General features: G+C 36.0%; 1 protein-coding gene across 1 annotated transcript in view; it reads left to right on the plus strand.

The window, feature by feature from the left end:
* The window catches only part of WBP4 (WW domain binding protein 4), a 66,914-nt gene that overhangs the window by 21,516 nt on the left and 27,449 nt on the right, over nucleotides 1-17,949 (plus strand). Inside the window, exon 9 of the mRNA XM_032873926.1 lies at nucleotides 2,540-2,703. Coding sequence (XP_032729817.1) covers nucleotides 2,540-2,703 — 164 coding nt within the window. The remainder of the gene's footprint in view (nucleotides 1-2,539; nucleotides 2,704-17,949) is intronic.

Consider the following 17,949-nt stretch of genomic DNA (forward strand, 5'->3'; position numbering starts at 1 on the left):
TGTAATATAACTTGAAGTCTGGTTGTGTGGGGGTTCCCCCCCCCCATGTAACACTTGACAGACCAGTGATTGGATAGGTTGTGTTGGAGGTTTCTAGGCCCCCCACAAGAGACAAATAGACAAAGATACTTCAGGGTGCTAGCAAAAAAAAAGTTTATAAAGTGATTCTGTGTGGACATGGAGCTCTTTAATGAAGGGTGTAAAATCTGTGCTTAACATCACCGATCATCAGGAAAATGCAAATCCAAACTACAAGGAAATAATCACTCATACCTGTCACAATGGCTAAAATCTAAAACAAGAAATAACAGGTGTTGGCAAGGAAGTGGAGAGAAAGGAACCTTCTCATGCACTATTGGGGGGAATAAAACTGGTGTAGCCACTGTGGAAAACAGTATGGAGGTTCCTCACAAAGTTAAAAATAGAACTGCCCTAGGATCCAGCACTACTGGGTATTTACCCCAAAAATACAAAAACAGTAAGTTTTTATTGTTTATGTTTATTATGTAACATGTGTGTATTACAGCATTGTTTATAATAGCCAAACTATAGAAGCAGCCCAGATGCTCACTGACAGATGACTAGATAAAGATGTGGTGTATATATATACAGTGAAATATTACTCAACCATAAAAAAGGAATGAAATCTTGCCATTTGCAGTGACATGGATGGAGCTAGAGAGTATAATTCTAAGTGAAATAAGAGAAAGAAAAGTATCATATGATTTCACTTGTGTGGAATTTTAGAAACTAAACGAACAAGCAGTGGGGGAAAAAGAGAGAGAGGGAAAGTTAAAACAAAAAACAGACCTTTACTATTTAAACCAAGAAACAGACCTTAAACTATAGAGAACAAGCTGATGGTTACCAGAGGGAAAGTGGGTGGGGGGATGGGTGAAATAGGTGATGAGAAATAAAGAGTACACTTACCATGTTGATTAAAAAAAGGATCAAAAATAAAAAAATAAAATGATTCCCTGTGGATGTGAAGCTCTGTAATGATGGAAGATCTAGATGAGGTCAACAAACACAGAAGACAAGGAGAAGTTAAGGCATTAGAGATGGTAACAAGGTTGGACAGGAGGTATATTAGAAGTAAGGAAGCCAGAAAGCCAAAAGAAAAACTTACTGTGGTTAAATGTGGTGATGCTTTTGGAATTTTAAATTTCACAGGTAGGGTATTTTTGAGTGATGACATAGTTCAAACTAAAAGGTACATTGCTGTAAGGATTTAATATTTAAATACTACCTATGTGCTATATATGAGGGAAAATATCTTATATAAACATTAAGCAACTGAAATATAGTTGAAGGCCGGAGTCATTGATTGTGAAGCTCACAAAACAGGCTAGGGAATTTTTAAGGTCTTGGATGATGGGTTTGAATAGAAAGAACATGGTTAAAGTTATCAGTGAATATAGAGTAGAGGCCAAAAGTCATTATCGTGTGAGGAAGGTGATATGAACCTCAGGAGGAGGCATTTATTACATTGCATTAGAATCAAAGCATACATTATGATCTCAGTAAAAGTCTTTTATTTTTAAAAAAAGGTCACAGCCTAGAAATTGCCCAGAATGCTAAGAGAAAGTGAATACTGCCTCCTAGTTTTATGATGGAACAGAATGAGGGAATGAGTTACTATCCATTCAGAGAATTACAGAGCAGTGACTGCCACCCATGGTTGTGCATCTTGCAGAGAGAGTGAAATCTAGTGTATAGTCCGTTTGTTTAACTGAATCATTGAGCTTTGTTTTCCCAGGTGAAGGAGTGCCATAAAAATACTAGCCCTACCCAAGGGCTCCCATGGGATCTCCTTCTAATCAAGGGTTTGTCTCTTTCTCATTTCACATAGTTACCAGTTATAATTCCTTTAAGGCTTTAGCAGTCACCTCAGTGTGAAGACAGATTTCAGTTAAGACTGATAGCTTATGGGAATTCTTTAAGTAGATAGTGTAGTAGGGTCTAATGACATGGCATTAAATTCAGAAAAGGCACAATGTAAGGGAGGATCACTATTGGATATATAATTAAGGAGAAAAGGCAGAAAAGAGAAGAGAGGACTAAAAAAGGCCAGTATATGCCCTCAATTGGAGAACACTGGGGCCCCTGGGTGTCTCAGTCAGTTAAGTGTCTGCCTTCAGCTCAGGTCATGATCCCAGGGTCCTAGGATCCAGCCCTGCATCAGGCTACCTGCTCAGCAGGAAGCCTGCTTCTTCTTCTCCCTCTGCCTTCTCTTCCCCCTGCTTGTGCTGTCTCTGTGAAATAAACAAAATTTTTAAAAAATTGTAGAATATTAATTGAATCATACTAGATTACTTTAAAAACCAGCCTTGGCCCATTGTATCTTAACATCTGACATATTAAAAAACCTAACCAAGCATTAAAATTTAAATTCTTTTACGTGTTTTTTTTTGTTATGTGCAAATTAAAAATATTGAGTTAGTATATTATTATTTATAAATCAGTAAGATTATGTTAAAGAAATTGTGTCCCTATAGTTTTGCTTGAAGTATGTTATTTCTTGACTTTGACATTTCAGGAAAAAAATAAAAATAGTGATAAAGGAACTGAACCAGAAACACAAAAAGAAAAAAATACCCAAGAACAAAATTCATCAGGTCCAAATGAAGAAAAATCCAAAGCTCATAAAAAATCAAACCCATATGGAGAATGGCAAGAAATTAAACAACAAGTTGAATCTCAGTAAGTACCTAAAACTTAATCCCACTGTTACTACAAATTGTATTTTCTATCTCAGTACTTCCATATGTTGCAGTAACTAATTTCAAGGATAAGGTGCTCATTAAAGGTGTGGCTCATTTCTTTTATTTCTAGAATGATTTTATCTCTTCTAATTCAGTATTTTAGAGTATTTGAAACTATAAAGTAGTGGTTATTTTAAAAAGTAAGTTAATGAGGGTTTTTTTGGTAGGAGAGATGCTGTTTGTTTATTTTAGTTGCAGTATAGTTTACAGTGTTATATTTGTTTCATGTTTATAATATAGTGATTCAGCAATTCTGTATGTTACTTAGTGCAACCTCTAATGATCTCTCTAATTCCTACCCAAATAAAACATTTCTTTTGACAACATATTCACATGCTAACTCACACCATGTACACATGTGCGTTCTCACACTCAGCATGGTTATTCTGTTGGACAAACAAATATCTGCATATTCAATAGAGGCTTCATAGTATATGTCTAAAAGTAAGAAAAAAGCTTTTATTTTGTTACCGTCTTAAAAATGTTTTACGACACTTCACTGAAGTTTTAAAGCCAGTATTCAAACGTGCCTGGTTAAGTGTCTGCCCTCAGCTCAAGTCATGATCCCAGGGTCCTGGGATCACGCCCCAAGCCCGGTGTTGGGCTCCCTATTTATCAGGCAATCTGCTTCTCCTTCTGCCTCTGCCCCTTCTCCCACTCTTGCCCTTTCTCTCTCTCTCTCTTCCTCTCTCATAAATAAATGGAGTTTTTAAAAAAACAAAGCCAGTAGTCAAGAAACAGAAGAATTTTATCAATTAAACAAGATCATGGTAGGGATGTTACCTGATTTATATTATTAGATTACATGTTTAAATTAGTTATTACCTTTGGAGCATTTACACAGTAAAAGGAAGAAGTGATTCCCAGCTCCACAAATTATTGTTTCTTAAATGTTAAAATAAATCTTCAGGGAGGAAAGAAGTACATGAGTTACCAGTTTTTCTCCAAAAACATTAATGCTTTGAATTTGTAATGTAAAATGACTACTTTGTGGATACTTCTACAGTGAAATTATTTACTCTTAAAACTGTACATTAATGAAAATATCATATTTTTTCATAAGATAGAATAATGCAGGGTTTGGCCAGCTTTATACTGACAGTCTCCAATTTCTAATGGTTTGACGTGGGATTTTTTTGACTTTAAGATGATGGAAAAGCAATATGCATTCAGTAGAAACTATACTTCAGATTTTGAATTTTGATCTTTTCCCCTGCCTAGTGATACACTCCTATACATTTCTCTCTCATACACTCTCAGGCAGCAGTGTGACCATGAGGGTAAACAGCCAGTATACTTCAAACCATTTTGTTTTTCACTGTCAGTATACTATTCAATAAATTACAGGAGATAGTATTTTATATAAATATAAAATAGGCTTTGTATCAGATGATTTTGCCCAGTGTAGCCTAATATACATGTTCTCAGCTTATTGAAGGTAGGCTAGGCTAAGTTATGATGTTAAATAGGTTAAGTGTACTAAATGCATTTTTAACTTAGGATATTTTCAATTTATAGTGTGTTTATTCGGGCATAACCCCATTCTAAGTAAGGAAAGATCTATATGCTGTTCTAATAAGAATTAATTCTCCAGGGATAACATACCATAGGATAGATTAAAACTGCTGTCAGAATGTTACCATCATTATGATAGTTTAGGTTGTGTTTGTTACTTAATGTAGTACTAGAAAAAATGCACTTAGTGCAGCAGATTGCCAGGCATCATGATAAGCCATGCTGACTATGTATACTGAATTTGCAGATATAATAGGCTGCATTACTAAGAGATTTTTTTTAAGCGATTTACAGTAGGAAAATGGCCCTACTATACCAACATCACCTATACTTAAAGCTAAGATTTCTTAAAATTCAGTTATTTTGTTTTCTATGTGATAAATATACTATAAAACCATTCTTGTTAAATTTTGTCCTGGTCAACTAGTTTCACATGTGATGGATTATGTCTGACTTCCTAAGTAGAGAAACCTAATTTTTAAAAGGTTCCCCCCTAAAAATAACCAATATATTTTTATTATAGAAAATTTTTGGAATTGCAGAAAAACATAAGAATAACTCAGTTACCAAGAGATAAGAGTAACATTTTTAAATATTTTCCCCAGTTTTTATCTTTTTCCTATTTAGCATTATGTTAATATTTTTGTACTTTATTAAAATTTTGTGTTATTTTTAATTGCTATGTAATATTTAATCGTTTAGATGTACTTTGATTTTACTCAGCCATTCTCTTGCTGTTGGGCAGTTAGGTTATTTCTGCACTTTTGGATTTTATAACATTTTGACTATTACATTGATATATCACTCTGTAACCATTTCTGATTATTTCTAGAAATGGAATACCTGTTTAATGGTTATGAACATATTGAAAATCTTGATACACAGTGCCCAATTACTTTCCAAAAAGAGCATACCAATCTCCCATCAGCAGTTTCTGAAAGTTTCTGTCCCTTTGGACCTTCTCAGCAATAATTATTCCTGAGCTTTTAAATATTTTCTTTTTTAAAAAATTTCTTATTTGAATTCTGTTTAATTAACACAGTGTATTATCAGTTTCAGAAGTAGAATTTAGTGATTCATCAGGTGCATATAATATTTTCTAATTCAGCAAAAAAATCTTTAGTTTTCTTTTATTTACTGGGTTTTTTTTTCATATATTTATCAGTGTTTTGTATTTATTCTTCTGTAAATTGTCAATAGTCTTTGCAAGTTTTTCTGTTGAACTATTAGTCTTTTCCTTATTTCCACAAGCTCCTTTTGTAGTACAGATGCAAACCATTGTTTAGTTGTATTTATGGTGGACTTTCCACATTTTAGTTTGATTTTTAACTGTGCTTATGATGGTTTTTGATGTGCACAATTTTGTCAGGCTTAACTAGTCCAACTTTTTTTCTTTTGTGATCTGTTACCTTATTGATATAATTTCCATCCAAAAGTCAAATATATACTTGTATTTCCTTCTGATTTATATGGTCTGTCTTCTTTTTCACATAACTATTTAATCCATCCCTAATTATTTTGATGCATCATATGAGATGAGATTTTTAAGATTTTAATCTCAGGTTTAATTCTTGAATTTGCCAGTTTGTTTCTAGCTAACTATTCTTTTTTTTTTTTTTTTAAGATTTTATTTATTTATTTAGGCAGAGAGAGCAGGGGTTGGGGGGGAGCAGGCTCCCCACTGAGAGAGAGCCCGATGTGGGGCTTGATCCCAGGACCCTGAGACCATGACCTGAGCCAAAGGCAGAGGATTAACCCACTGAGCCACACAGGCGCCGCTCTAGCTAACTATTCTGTTCCATTATTAGCCTATCTGTTTTTGTGACAGTACTGTAAAGACTTAATTATTATGATTTAATTATACACTTTTATATGATAATGTTTGACTCTCTGGTGGTATATCCTGGCTTTTGTTTGTTTGTTTCAAATTTTCTTAAGTAGTTCCTTTCTGTTTGTTTTTCTTTTCATTTTTTTCCCCAGGTAAATTAAATGACTTTGCAAGTATTTAACAACTATAATGTGATTTTAATCAAAATGATTGAAATTCTGTTTTAGTTGTTGAATTTGGTAAAAATTGATGTTTTCAGTATTTCATATTTTCATCCAAAAATGTTATCTCTCTTTTTATTCAAGTCATCATGTATGATTCTCTACACAACCTTTGTAACTGCCTCTCTGTTAAGTTTCATACTTGCATTTCCTGAATATAGGCAACTTAATCTAGTTGGTTCACTTCTGTACCCCAAAATTAAAAACAGTACCTGGCACATAATAAGTGCTTAGTAAATTTAATTACACATATTTTTACATGATTTGCTTCTTTTAAATTGTGAATTAAATCCATGTTTTCTACTATTTCTTTAACCAGGAGTTATGGTCTCAAAAAGTTTGAATCAAGTTGTATTGCTGAATTATTGTATTATTTATAAAATATATTATTTTGAGTCTTGGGTTTTTCTTTCTTTTTTTTTTTAAGTTTATTTTTTATTTTTTTAAAGATTTTATCTATGTACTTGATAGAGATCACAAGCAGGCAAAGAGGCAGGCAGAGAGAGAAGGGGGAAGCAGGCTCCCCGCTGAGTAGAGAGCCCTATGCGGGGCTCGATCACAGGACCCTGAGATCATGACCCGAGCCGAAGGCAGAGGCTTAACCCACTGGGCCACCTAGGCACCCCAAGTCTTGGGTTTTTCATGCAGAAATTTGCAGATATTTTGTGGTCTTTTTTCTGTTGATTTTATTTCCTGTTTATTTCATTTTCTGTTTATTTTAGTTAGATTTTCATACCCGATGGTTTAGTGATGAGAGTGGGTGTGTATGTTTTGTTTATGATTTGAGTGCAAATGTCTCTAAAATTTATATTAAGGATTATATTCACTATTGGCTTAAGATAGGTAATCCTTATTATGTTGAAGAAGCATACTTTAGATTTTTCAAGGGTTCTTATCAAAAAAAATTGGGTAAATTTCAATAATGATAGCTTTGATGTGGAAAACATTGGGAAATGGTGGTCTATAGTTTAGTTTTGCTTTTGTTTGTTAAATATCTTTATCAGATTTTTGTATCCAATTTTTTGGATACAAAATATCTGTATCAGATTTTCGTATCCAATTTATGCTAAATAAAGTGAATTAGGTAGTTTTCCATTTCTTTTTTTTTTTTTTTAAGATTTTATTTATTTATTTGACAGACAGAGATCACAAGCAGGCAGAGAGAGAAAGGGAGGAGGAAGCAGGCTTCCCGCTGAGCAGAGAGCCGGATGTGGGGCTTGAGCCCAGGACCCTGGGATCATGACCTGAGCCGAAGGCAGAGGCTTTAACCCACTGAGCCACCCAGGCACCTCTAATTTTCCATTTCTTTTTATGGTTTTCTTCCCCCTGTAACTTTCTAGTAACTTCTTTTTCCAGAAACTTCCCCTTCTTTAGTGTTCTAGAATACTTAATGGTTTCTTTGGGATTAGGAATTTTATTTCTTTGAGGACAGGGGATTAGAAAGGTTAAAAGAAAATACTAGTACAATTTTCTGGTCCTGGATCCTAGGGGAGTTAATTTTTTATAACTTTTTAGATTTGTGCTTACTATCTACGTGACTGTGGGCAAATTGCCTAATCTGCCTGAGCCTCAATTTTTTCATTTGTAAAATGGCATAATAATAGTTCCACTTTCTAATTTAAGGCCAAGAATAAATTAGAAAAGACAAGTCAACACAGTACCATGTATGTAGTTGGTACCTAGAACACCTAAGCACCCAGTAACTAAACACATTGCAGCTCCAGCTACTTATTTTTTTTTTAATTAACATATGATGTATTACTTATTTCAGGGGTACAGGTCTGTGATTCATCAGTCTTACACAGTTTGCAGCACTCAGTATAGCACATACCTTCCCCAGTGTCCATCACCCCACCAACCCATCCCGCCCACCTCCCTCCCCTCCAGCTACCTTCAGTATGTTTCCTGAGATTAAGAGTCTCTTATGGTTTGTCTCCCTCTCTGGTTTCATCTTGTTTCATTTTTCCCTCCCTTCCCCTATAATGCTCTGTCTTGTATCCCAAATTCCACCTATCAGTGAAATCATAAGATAATTATCTTTCTCTGATTAACTTATTTCCCTTTCAGCTACTTATTCTTGAGTGCTAGTCAGTTTTGATAGTTTATATTTTTTTCCTAAATCTTGTATTTCATCAAAGGTTTAAATATTAAAAATATATACATAGGGCACCTGGGTGGTTCAGTGGGTTAAAGCCTCTGCCTTCAGCCCAGGTCATGATCCCAGGGTCCTGGGATCGAGCCCCACATCGGGCTCTCTGCTCAGCAGGGAGCCTGCTTCCCCCTCTCTCTCTGCCTGCCTCTCTGCCTACTTGTGATCTCTGTCTGTCAAATAAATAAATCTTTAAAAATATATATATACACATATATTAAATATATTAAAACATATACATTGAACTTTCTGTATAATTTAAGTTTTTCAGATATTAATGCCTCCTTTTAAATTTTTATTTTTTCTTCTTTTGTGATATTTGTTAAATAATTTTTTCTGGCTTTATTGAGACATAATTGACATATAACACTATGTAAGTTTAAGCTATACAATGTGTTGATTTGATACACTCATGTATTATAAAATGATTACCATAATAGTGTTAGCTAAAACCTCCATCATGTCACATAATTACTATTTTTTTAAATGGTGAGAACATTTAAGATCTAGTCACTTAGCAACTTTAAAGTATATAATACAGTTTTATTAACTATAATCATATTATACATTAGATACCCAAAATTGTTAATCATCTTGTTGGAAGTTTGTACCCTTTGACCACTCTCCCTATTTCCCCAGCCCCCCACACCCTAGTAACCACCACAAGTACTCTATTTCTTTGAGTTTGGATGTTTTCGACTTCACATATAACTGATACCATATTTACCTTTCTTTAACTTAACTTCAGTTAGCATAATGCCCTCAGGATCCAACCATGTTGTCACAAATGGTAGATGACCTCCTTTCTCGTTGCTAAATAATATTCCATTGTATATATACAGGTTTTGTCCACTACCCAAAAATAGAGCCTTCCTGTGAAATCTTCTGTAAACTCAAATGGCATAAATCAAAAAAGCAGTTACCATTCATTTATATGGAAGATTTTTTGAGCATTCCCAGACCCAGTAAATGACCTCTTCTTGGCTTTTCTGATACCTAGAACACACAGATCTTTCTAAGAAGGCTGCCCAGAATAAATCGCGGTAAAGCACAAATGCCCACAGGCACAGTTCAAAGCTATGGCAAGGAGCTTGATGTTGAGATACAAAGTATAGTTCTCAGGAGAGCTTAGCAGTGACACTCTTGGCTGCTTGGGGTACATGCTACCTCTGTGAGGGCTTGCTGTGAAATAAATGCTGAATACTACTTTCACGTTTTGCCTTTTCTCATAAAGTAAAAATCCTCTTCAGATTTATTTTGCTTAGCAAAAACAGGTGCTAATGTAGATCTTTCATAAAAGCAAAATGTCTTGCAAACTTTTTAAAAAAGTACAGTGTACCTGTATGCAACATCTTCATCAGTTCATATTTTGATGTACAGTTTGGCTGTTCTATATCTTGGCTATTAGGAATAATGCTGCAGTGATTTTGGGAATGCAGGTATCCCTTTAAGATTCCAGAAATGGAATGTTTTGATCACTATAGTTTGATACTTTAGTGTGAAATCGGTAAATGAGGTACTTCCAGCTTTGTTCTTCCTTTTCAGGACTGCTTGGCTACTCAGGGTCTTTTATGGCTCCATACAAATTCAGGATTTTTTTTTTCTGTTTCTTTGAAAAATGCCATTGGGATTTTGATCAGGATAGCCACTGAATCTGTTAACAGCTTTGAGCAGTACAGACATTTAACAATATTCATTCCACAAACGTTTGATATCTTTACATTTGTGTCTTCAGTTTTTTTCATCAGTGTCTAGTCCTTTTCAGTGCACAGTTCTTCCACCTCAGTTAAATCTATCATTCAGTATTGTTTATGATACTGTGGTAAATAGGATTTTTTTAGATGTTTTATTGTTAATGTATACAAACAACTGATTTCTGGGTGTTGATTTTGTATCGTTCAACTTTACTGAATTTGTTGATTAGTTCTAACAGTTTTTCGGTAGAATCTTTAGGATTTTCTATGTCTAAGGTGATATCATCTATAAGTAGAGCCAGTTTTACTTCTTCCATTGTACTTTGGATGCCTTTTATTTATGTATTTCTTCTTGCTTGATTGCTCTGGCTAGGACTTCTGGTACTATGTTGAGCAGGGTGATAAGACTGGGTATCCTTATCTTGTTCTTGATCTTAGAGGAAAAGTTCAGTCTTTCACCAGTATAATGTTGGCTGTGGGTTTGTCATATATGGCCTTTGTGATTTTGAAATACATTTCCTTTATATCCAGTTCGTTGAATGTTTTTATCATGAAAAGATGTATTTTGTCAAACCATTTTCCTGCCTTTTGAAATGATCATATGACTTTTGTCTTTCACTCTATTAATATGGTATATCACAATTCATTTGGATGTTGAACCATCCTTGCATCCTGGGGATAAATCCCACTTGGTCATGGCATATGATTCTTTTAATATATTGTTGAATTCAGCTTGCAAATATTTTGTTGAAAAATTTTGCATCTATATTCATCAGGGATATTGGTCTGTAACTTTCTTGTAGTGTCCTTCTCTGGCTTTGGTAATCAGGGTTATGTATGACTTCTGTAATGAATTTGGGAATGTTCTCTTCTCAGTATTTTGGAAGAGATTGAGGGGAATTGGTGTTAATTATTCTTTAAATGTTTGGTAGATTTCACCTTTGAATCTGGTCTTGGGCTCTTTGTGTTGGCAAGTTTTTGATTACTTGTTTAATATTCTTACTTACTGGGGTGCCTGGGTGTACTTACTGGGGCGCCTGGGTGGCTCAGTGGGTTAAAGCCTCTGCCTTTGGCTCAGGTCATGATCCCAGGGTCCTGGGATCAAGCCCCATATCGGGCTCTCTGCTCAGCGGGGAGCCTGCTTCCTCTTCTCTCTCTGCCTGCCTCTCTGCCTCCTTGTGATTTCTCTGTCAATAAATAAATAAAATCTTGAAAAAAAAATAATATCCTTAGTTACTGGTCTATTCAGATTTTTAATTTCATCATGATTCAGTCTTGGTAGGTGATATGTTTCTAGAAACATATCATCTATCCATTTCTTCTAGGTTATCCAGTTTGTTGGTATGCAGTTGTTCATAGTTGTTTCTTATGATAGTTTATAGTTCTGTGGTGTCAGTTGTAATGCTTCCTCTTTCATATCTCATTTGAATCCTTTTCTTTTTTCTTAGTCTAGTAAAGGTTTGTTCTTTTCAATGAACCCTCTCTCAGGTTTCTTAATCTTTTCTATTTTGGTCTCTGTTTCTGCTGTGATCTCTTATTTATTCTTTTTTCTAGTTCCTTGAATGTAAAGTTAAGTTGTTTGAGATGTTTCTTTTATCTTAATGTAGGCATTTACTGTATAAACGTCTCTCTTAGAACCACCTTTGCAACATCCTATAGGTTTTTTTTTTTTTTAAGATTTTATTTATTTATTTGACAGACAGAGATCACAAGTAGGCAGAGAAGCAGGCAGAGAGAGAGGAAGGGAAGCAGGCTCCCTGCTGAGCAGAGAGCCCGATGCGGGGCTCGATCCCAGGACCCCGAGATCATGACCTGAGCCGAAGGCAGAGGCTTTAACCCACTGAGCCACCCAGGCGCCCCCATCCTATAGGTTTTGATATATTGTGTTTCCATTTTTGTTTCAGCATTTTTTTAAATTTCCATTTTCTTCTTTGACTCATTAGCTGTTGAAGAGTTTATTTCTACATATTTGTGAATTTTCTAGTTTTCCTCCTGTCAGTATATAGTTTCTGACCATTTGGTCAGAGAAGATACTTCATATGATTTCAGTCTTCTTAAATTTGCTAAAATTTGTTTTATGACCTATCATATGATCTGTCCTAGAGAATGTTCTGTGTTTGAGAAGAATGTGTTCTGTTGTTGAATAGAATGTTCTGTAAAGGACGTTAGATCCATTTGATCTATAAAGTGTGGTTTAGGTGTAATGTTTCCATGCTGATTTTCTGTATCCAGGATCTATCCATTGCTGAAAGTGTCATAATGTACTTCCCTGTTTATTGTATTGGAGTCAGTTTTTCCCTTCAGATCTATTAGTATTTGCTTGATTTATGTGGGTGCTCCAGTTTTGGGTGCATACATATTTTTAACTGTTATATCTTCTTGATAAATTGGCTTCCTTTTCATTATATAATGACTTTTTTATTGTCTCTTGTTACCATTTTTGGCTTAGAGTGTACTTTGTCTAATGTAACTGTAGCTACCTGCTTTCTTTCGGTATTCACTCTCATAGAATACTTTTTTCTATCCGTTCACTTTGAGCCTATGTGTGTCCTTAAATCAGATGCAAATCTCTTATAGGCAGCATCTGGTTGGTTCTTGCTTTTTGTTGGTTTTTTGTTTGTTTGTTTGTTTGTTTGTTTTTAATCTATCTAAGCATTCTGTATCTTTTGATTTGAATTCAATGTATAATTTTTTGACTATTTTGTTCCCTTTGTTCTTTTTTTTCCTCTCTTGCTCCTTTTCTTTGTAAATTGATGACTTTCCATAGTAATACAGCTTTTGCTTTGTGACTACCATGATGGTTAAATAAAAGATTTTATATATACTATAGCTGACACTGATAAAAACTTCGATCACATACAAGAAGTATCCTTTTATTCACCCCAACCTTTTTGTGGTTTTCAGTGTCCAAATTTATGTCTTTATGTATTGTGTATCCATTAACAAATTGTTTTCACTGTAGCTATTTTTTTTATTACATTTGTCCTTTAACAGTTATACTAAAGTTAAGTTTAACACACCACCATATTATAGCGTTAGAGTATTCTGAATCTAACTATATGCTTACCTTTACCATTATCTTGTATGTTTTCATATATTTTCATGTTAATAATTCGCAACCTTGCATTTCAGCTTAAAGAACTACTTACAACATTTTTTGTAAGACAACCTAGTGGTGGTAAAAATTCTGAGCTTTTTTTTTTTTTTTTTTTTCTTTTTTTCTTTTTTTAAGGTAAGTATTTATCTCACCTTTATTTCTGAGGGAGGAAAAAAAGTGTTCTTGTTTTCCAGTTTATTTCTTTTAACACTTTGAATATATCATCCTTTCTCTCCTGGCTTACAAAGTTTCTGTTGAGATCTGATAGCTTTATGGAATTCCCTTGTATGAGAGAAATTATTTTTCTCTTGCTGTCTTTAAACTTCTTTCTTTATTTTTTTATTTTACACAGGTCTTTTTGTATTAAAAGAGAAGATCTTTTTGTATTAAAATTTTTAGGTGACCTGTTAGCTTTAAATTGGATGTACAGAGCTTTCCCCACATTTGGGGAGTTTTCACCCATTATTTCTTTATATATTTATTTCAGTAATATCCCTTCTTTTTTTTTATTTCAGTATAGTCACATACAGAGTTATATTAGTTTCAGGTTTACAATATAGTGATTCAGTAATTCTGTACATTATTCAGTGTTCATCATTGTAAGTGTGTTCTTAATCTCCTTCACCTATTTCTCTGGAAACCTTCTTTGGAAGGTTTCTTCTCTGGAAACCATCAATTTGTTCTCTATAGTTAAGAGTCTTTTTTTTTTTTTTTTTGCTTCTTTATCTGTTTTGTTTCTTAAATTTCACATATGAGTGAAACCATTTGGTATTTGTCTTTCTCTAACTGACTTAATTCATTTATTCCTCTCCCATCCTTACATTTAAGATATATGGTTTCATACTTTACTACTTTTATTTTGTAAGCCCTTGCCTGCTTTATATAGATATACTTAATCTTACTGCTTTTGCGCATTCTCCTTTTTTTACTTCTGCTTAGAGTCTTTCCCTTCCTAAAAAGTTCCTGTTAACATTTCTTTTTTTTTTTTTTCTTTTTCTTTTTTTTTTTAAGTAGTCTCCACATCCACCATGGGGCTCGAATTCATGACCCCCAAGATCAAGAGTTGCATGCTCTACCAACTGAGCCAGCCAGGTATACACTCACCCTGCCCCCTTAACATTTCTTCTTCTTTTTTGTTTTTTAAAGATTTTATTTATTTATTTGACAGAGAGAGAGATCACAAGCAGGCAGAAAGGCACACAGAGAGAGGGGGAAGCAGGCTCCTTGCCGAGCAGAGAGCCCGATGCAGGGCTCAATCCCAGGACCCGGAGATCATGACCTGAGCCGAAGGCAGAGGCTCAACCCACTGAGCCATCCAGGTGCCCCAACATTTCTTGTAGGGATAGTTTAGTGGTGATGAGTTCCTTTTTAACTCATTTGTCTGGGAAACTCTATCTTTTTTCTAGTCTAAATGGTAGCCTTTCTGAATAGAGTATTGATTGCAGGTTTTTTCTTTTAGCCCTTTGAATTCAACACTCCATTCTGGCCTGCAAAGTTTCTGCTGAGAAATCCACTGGTAGCCTTATAGGGTTCCTCATTTATGTAGCTCTTTTCTTTTCTTTTGCTGCTTTTAAAATTTTACTTCTTGCCATTTTAATTACTGTGTGTCTTGATGTGGACCTACTTAGGCTGGTTTTCTTGGGGGTTCTCTATGTCTCTTGGATCTGGATTTCTGTTTCCTTCCTCAGATTTGGCTTTCATTTCTTCAAATAAATTTTCTGCCCCTTATCTCTCTTTCTGGAATCCCTATAATATGAATGTTCTTACACTGATGGTGTTGCCAAGTTCTCTAAGGCTATTTAAATTTTTTTTTTCTCTCTTTCCAGTTCAGCTTGATGGCTTTCCATTATCTGTTCTGCAGGTCAGTGATCCATTCTTCTGCTGCCTCTAGTCTACTATTTATTCCATTTATTGTATTTTTATTTTCATTTATTGAAGTCTTCATTTCTGTTTGGTTCTTTTTTATGTCTCTCTTTTTTGAAGGTCTCACTGAGGTACTCCACTCTTTTCTCATGTCCAGTAAGTATTTTTATGATGATGACTTTTAAGTTCTCTGTCAGGCATGTTATCTGTTTTGTTTAGCTCTCTCACTATGATTTTGTCCTGTCTTTTCATTTGGGATATAGTCATCTGTCTGTTCATTTGCTCTCTCTGTGTCTGGCTTTTTTTTCTTTTTTCCTTTATGTCTATTTCTGTACATTAGGTAAGTCAGCCACGTCTCCTGCTCTTGAAAGTAATGGACTTAATGAAGAAGAGGTTCTGTAGTGCCCCGCCCTGCAGTGTCCCCCTGTTCACCTTGCGCTTCAGGGGGGTCTCTTACATGTGTTGTATGCATCCTACTGCTGTGGCTGAGCAGTGTTTGCCTTCAGACTAGTCATCTGCAATGGCTTTCTTTGCCTTTGGGGGCAGGGTTTTGTTTATGTGTTATAAGTGGATCAGTTGGGGGCTGCTTAGGCTTGATATGAGTCAGACCAGATGTTTGCCAGAGATGCAGTAGCAGCAAAATGCAGAGCACCTTCCCTGTGTTGTTGCCTGAAATATTTTCATTGATGGGCAGGGCCTGTAGTCAAACCCAATGTCTTTCCCCAGCCCACTGCTAGGGCTGCAGTAGGACTGATGTGTCTGGTTTATCTTCCCCTTACCCTAGGACAAAAGTCACTTTGGAGTGATGCTGGTATCTGTCAGGGCTGCTTGCACACTGCCAGGCTTATGGCTTCACTTCAGATGGACCCTGACCAAGGGCATATTGGAGGGGGCTCAGTCTTCAGGAGAATACAGGGGCAGGGGCATAGCATTAGCAAGGTTTGCATAGGTCTGTTGTGGGAAGATACCTGGAGCCACTTTAGAAAACTGCCACAGAGCTGGAGGGGACCAGTCCTCAGGAGAAAGAGGTCATGGGGCATAGTGCCAGCAAGGTCTACACTGGTCTACTCAGGAGGGGACCTGCTGGGTCAGAGGGGGTAGGTCTGTAGAAGGAGGGGGATGCACTGTTAGCAAGCTAAGTGGGAAGTATTAGCACTGCACTGATTCCCATAGTTGTCTATGTGTCTAGGCTAGGAGTATGGGGGAGGTAAATAATACTTGCCACCTCCTTTGTCCTGGAAAAGTCTCCTAAAGATCCCTCCGCTCCAAAAATCCCTAGTCCTCCAACACATACTCTGAGACTAGTAAGTAAATCCCCTTCCTGTATACTCTAGGCATTTTTCCAACTGCTGCTTCTGTGCTTTTTCTCCACACAGGACTATTTGTTGTGCTGTTTCTTTAAGGGTAGGGACTCAGGTTCCTATTGACCTCCAGCTCTCGGACAGCCAAGCCCACTGATTTTTAAAGTTCCAGATGTTAAGCCCACTGATTGTAAGAACTTGCAAAATTAGTCCCCTCTGGTTTTCAAAGCAAAGTGTTACAGAGATTCATCTTCCTAGTAGAGGTTCCCTGTGCCTGGAGTGAGTGTCAGTCTCTCTCCCTTCTCCATGCCCATGGCATCCCTCCTTTCCACAGACAGCCTTGTGGCTTTGACTGCATCTCCACCCTTTCTACACACTTTGATGTCACCTGTTCTCTACATTTAACTGTGGAGAGTCTGTTCTGCCAGTCTTTGGTTCATTTTCTGGGTTATTTACACTGATGTGAGTATTATCCAGTTGTGTGCATGGGACGAGGTGAGCTTGTCTGACTCCACCATCTTCCCAGAAGTCCTCTAGCTATTACTTCTTTAAATAAGCTTTCTACTTTTTCCTTCTGAGACTATAATGATGCATACATTATTTCTATTTGGTGTCCCAGAAATTCCATAGGCTGCCTTCTTCATTCTTTTCACTTTCTTTCTCCTCCAATTAGCTAATTTCTAGTATCTGTCTTCAAGCCCTCATATTCTTTCTTCTGCTTGGTCTAGTCTGTTGAAGCTCCTCTCTGTTGAATTTTTCATTTTACTCATTGTATTCTTTAGCACCAAAACCTTTTTGGTTCCTTTTTGTTTTCTCTTTGTTGAACTTCTCATTTTGTTCTTTTTGTTCTCCTGATACACTAAATTGCTTATTTCTCTTTTATGGCTGTCAGAGCATCCATAGAGCAATTATTTTGAATTCTTTGTTGGGCAATTCTTAGTTCTCGATTTTTTTTGGCCAGTTCCTAAAGGTTTACTATATTTCTCTGAGAGAGACATTTTTCCTGATTCTTGGTGATCCCTGTAGCCTTCAATAGGTGTCTACATATCTGAAAAAAGAATCACTTCTCAGAGACTTTTTGGACTGACTTCAGTAAGGGAAGACTTATCTGTGGGTGGAGCAACAGTGGAGCATGCTGTGATTCCATGTCTGGTGGTGCATGGCACCAGTCACAGGTGAGTTTGTAAAGCAGCTCACTGTGAACCACAATCACTCCCACTGCATGGCTGCTCTTGGTAGGTCCCACTTCTCTTCCTTGTTCCTAGCCATCTCTGTACATCTCAGCTTGTCAATATAAAGTGAAACTAAAACGGGACCTTCTTGCAGTGCCCCAAAAGGCTAGATAAGCTGGTCACTCATCCCATTCTTGTTACCTGGTGAAGGGAACTCTTTCTAGCTGGGAAGTTTCCTCTTGGCTCTGAGCAATGTCACCTTGGTAGATGGAATGATAGAGATGAATGAAGTTGTCTTTCTCTTTTGTAGTTCTCAAGGTTTTCTATGTCACTCACATATCTTG

The sequence above is a fragment of the Lontra canadensis genome, unplaced genomic scaffold, assembly GCF_010015895.1.
Source record: "Lontra canadensis isolate GAN:19392208 unplaced genomic scaffold, GSC_riverotter_1.0 scaffold51, whole genome shotgun sequence".
Classification (NCBI taxonomy): domain Eukaryota; kingdom Metazoa; phylum Chordata; class Mammalia; order Carnivora; family Mustelidae; genus Lontra; species Lontra canadensis.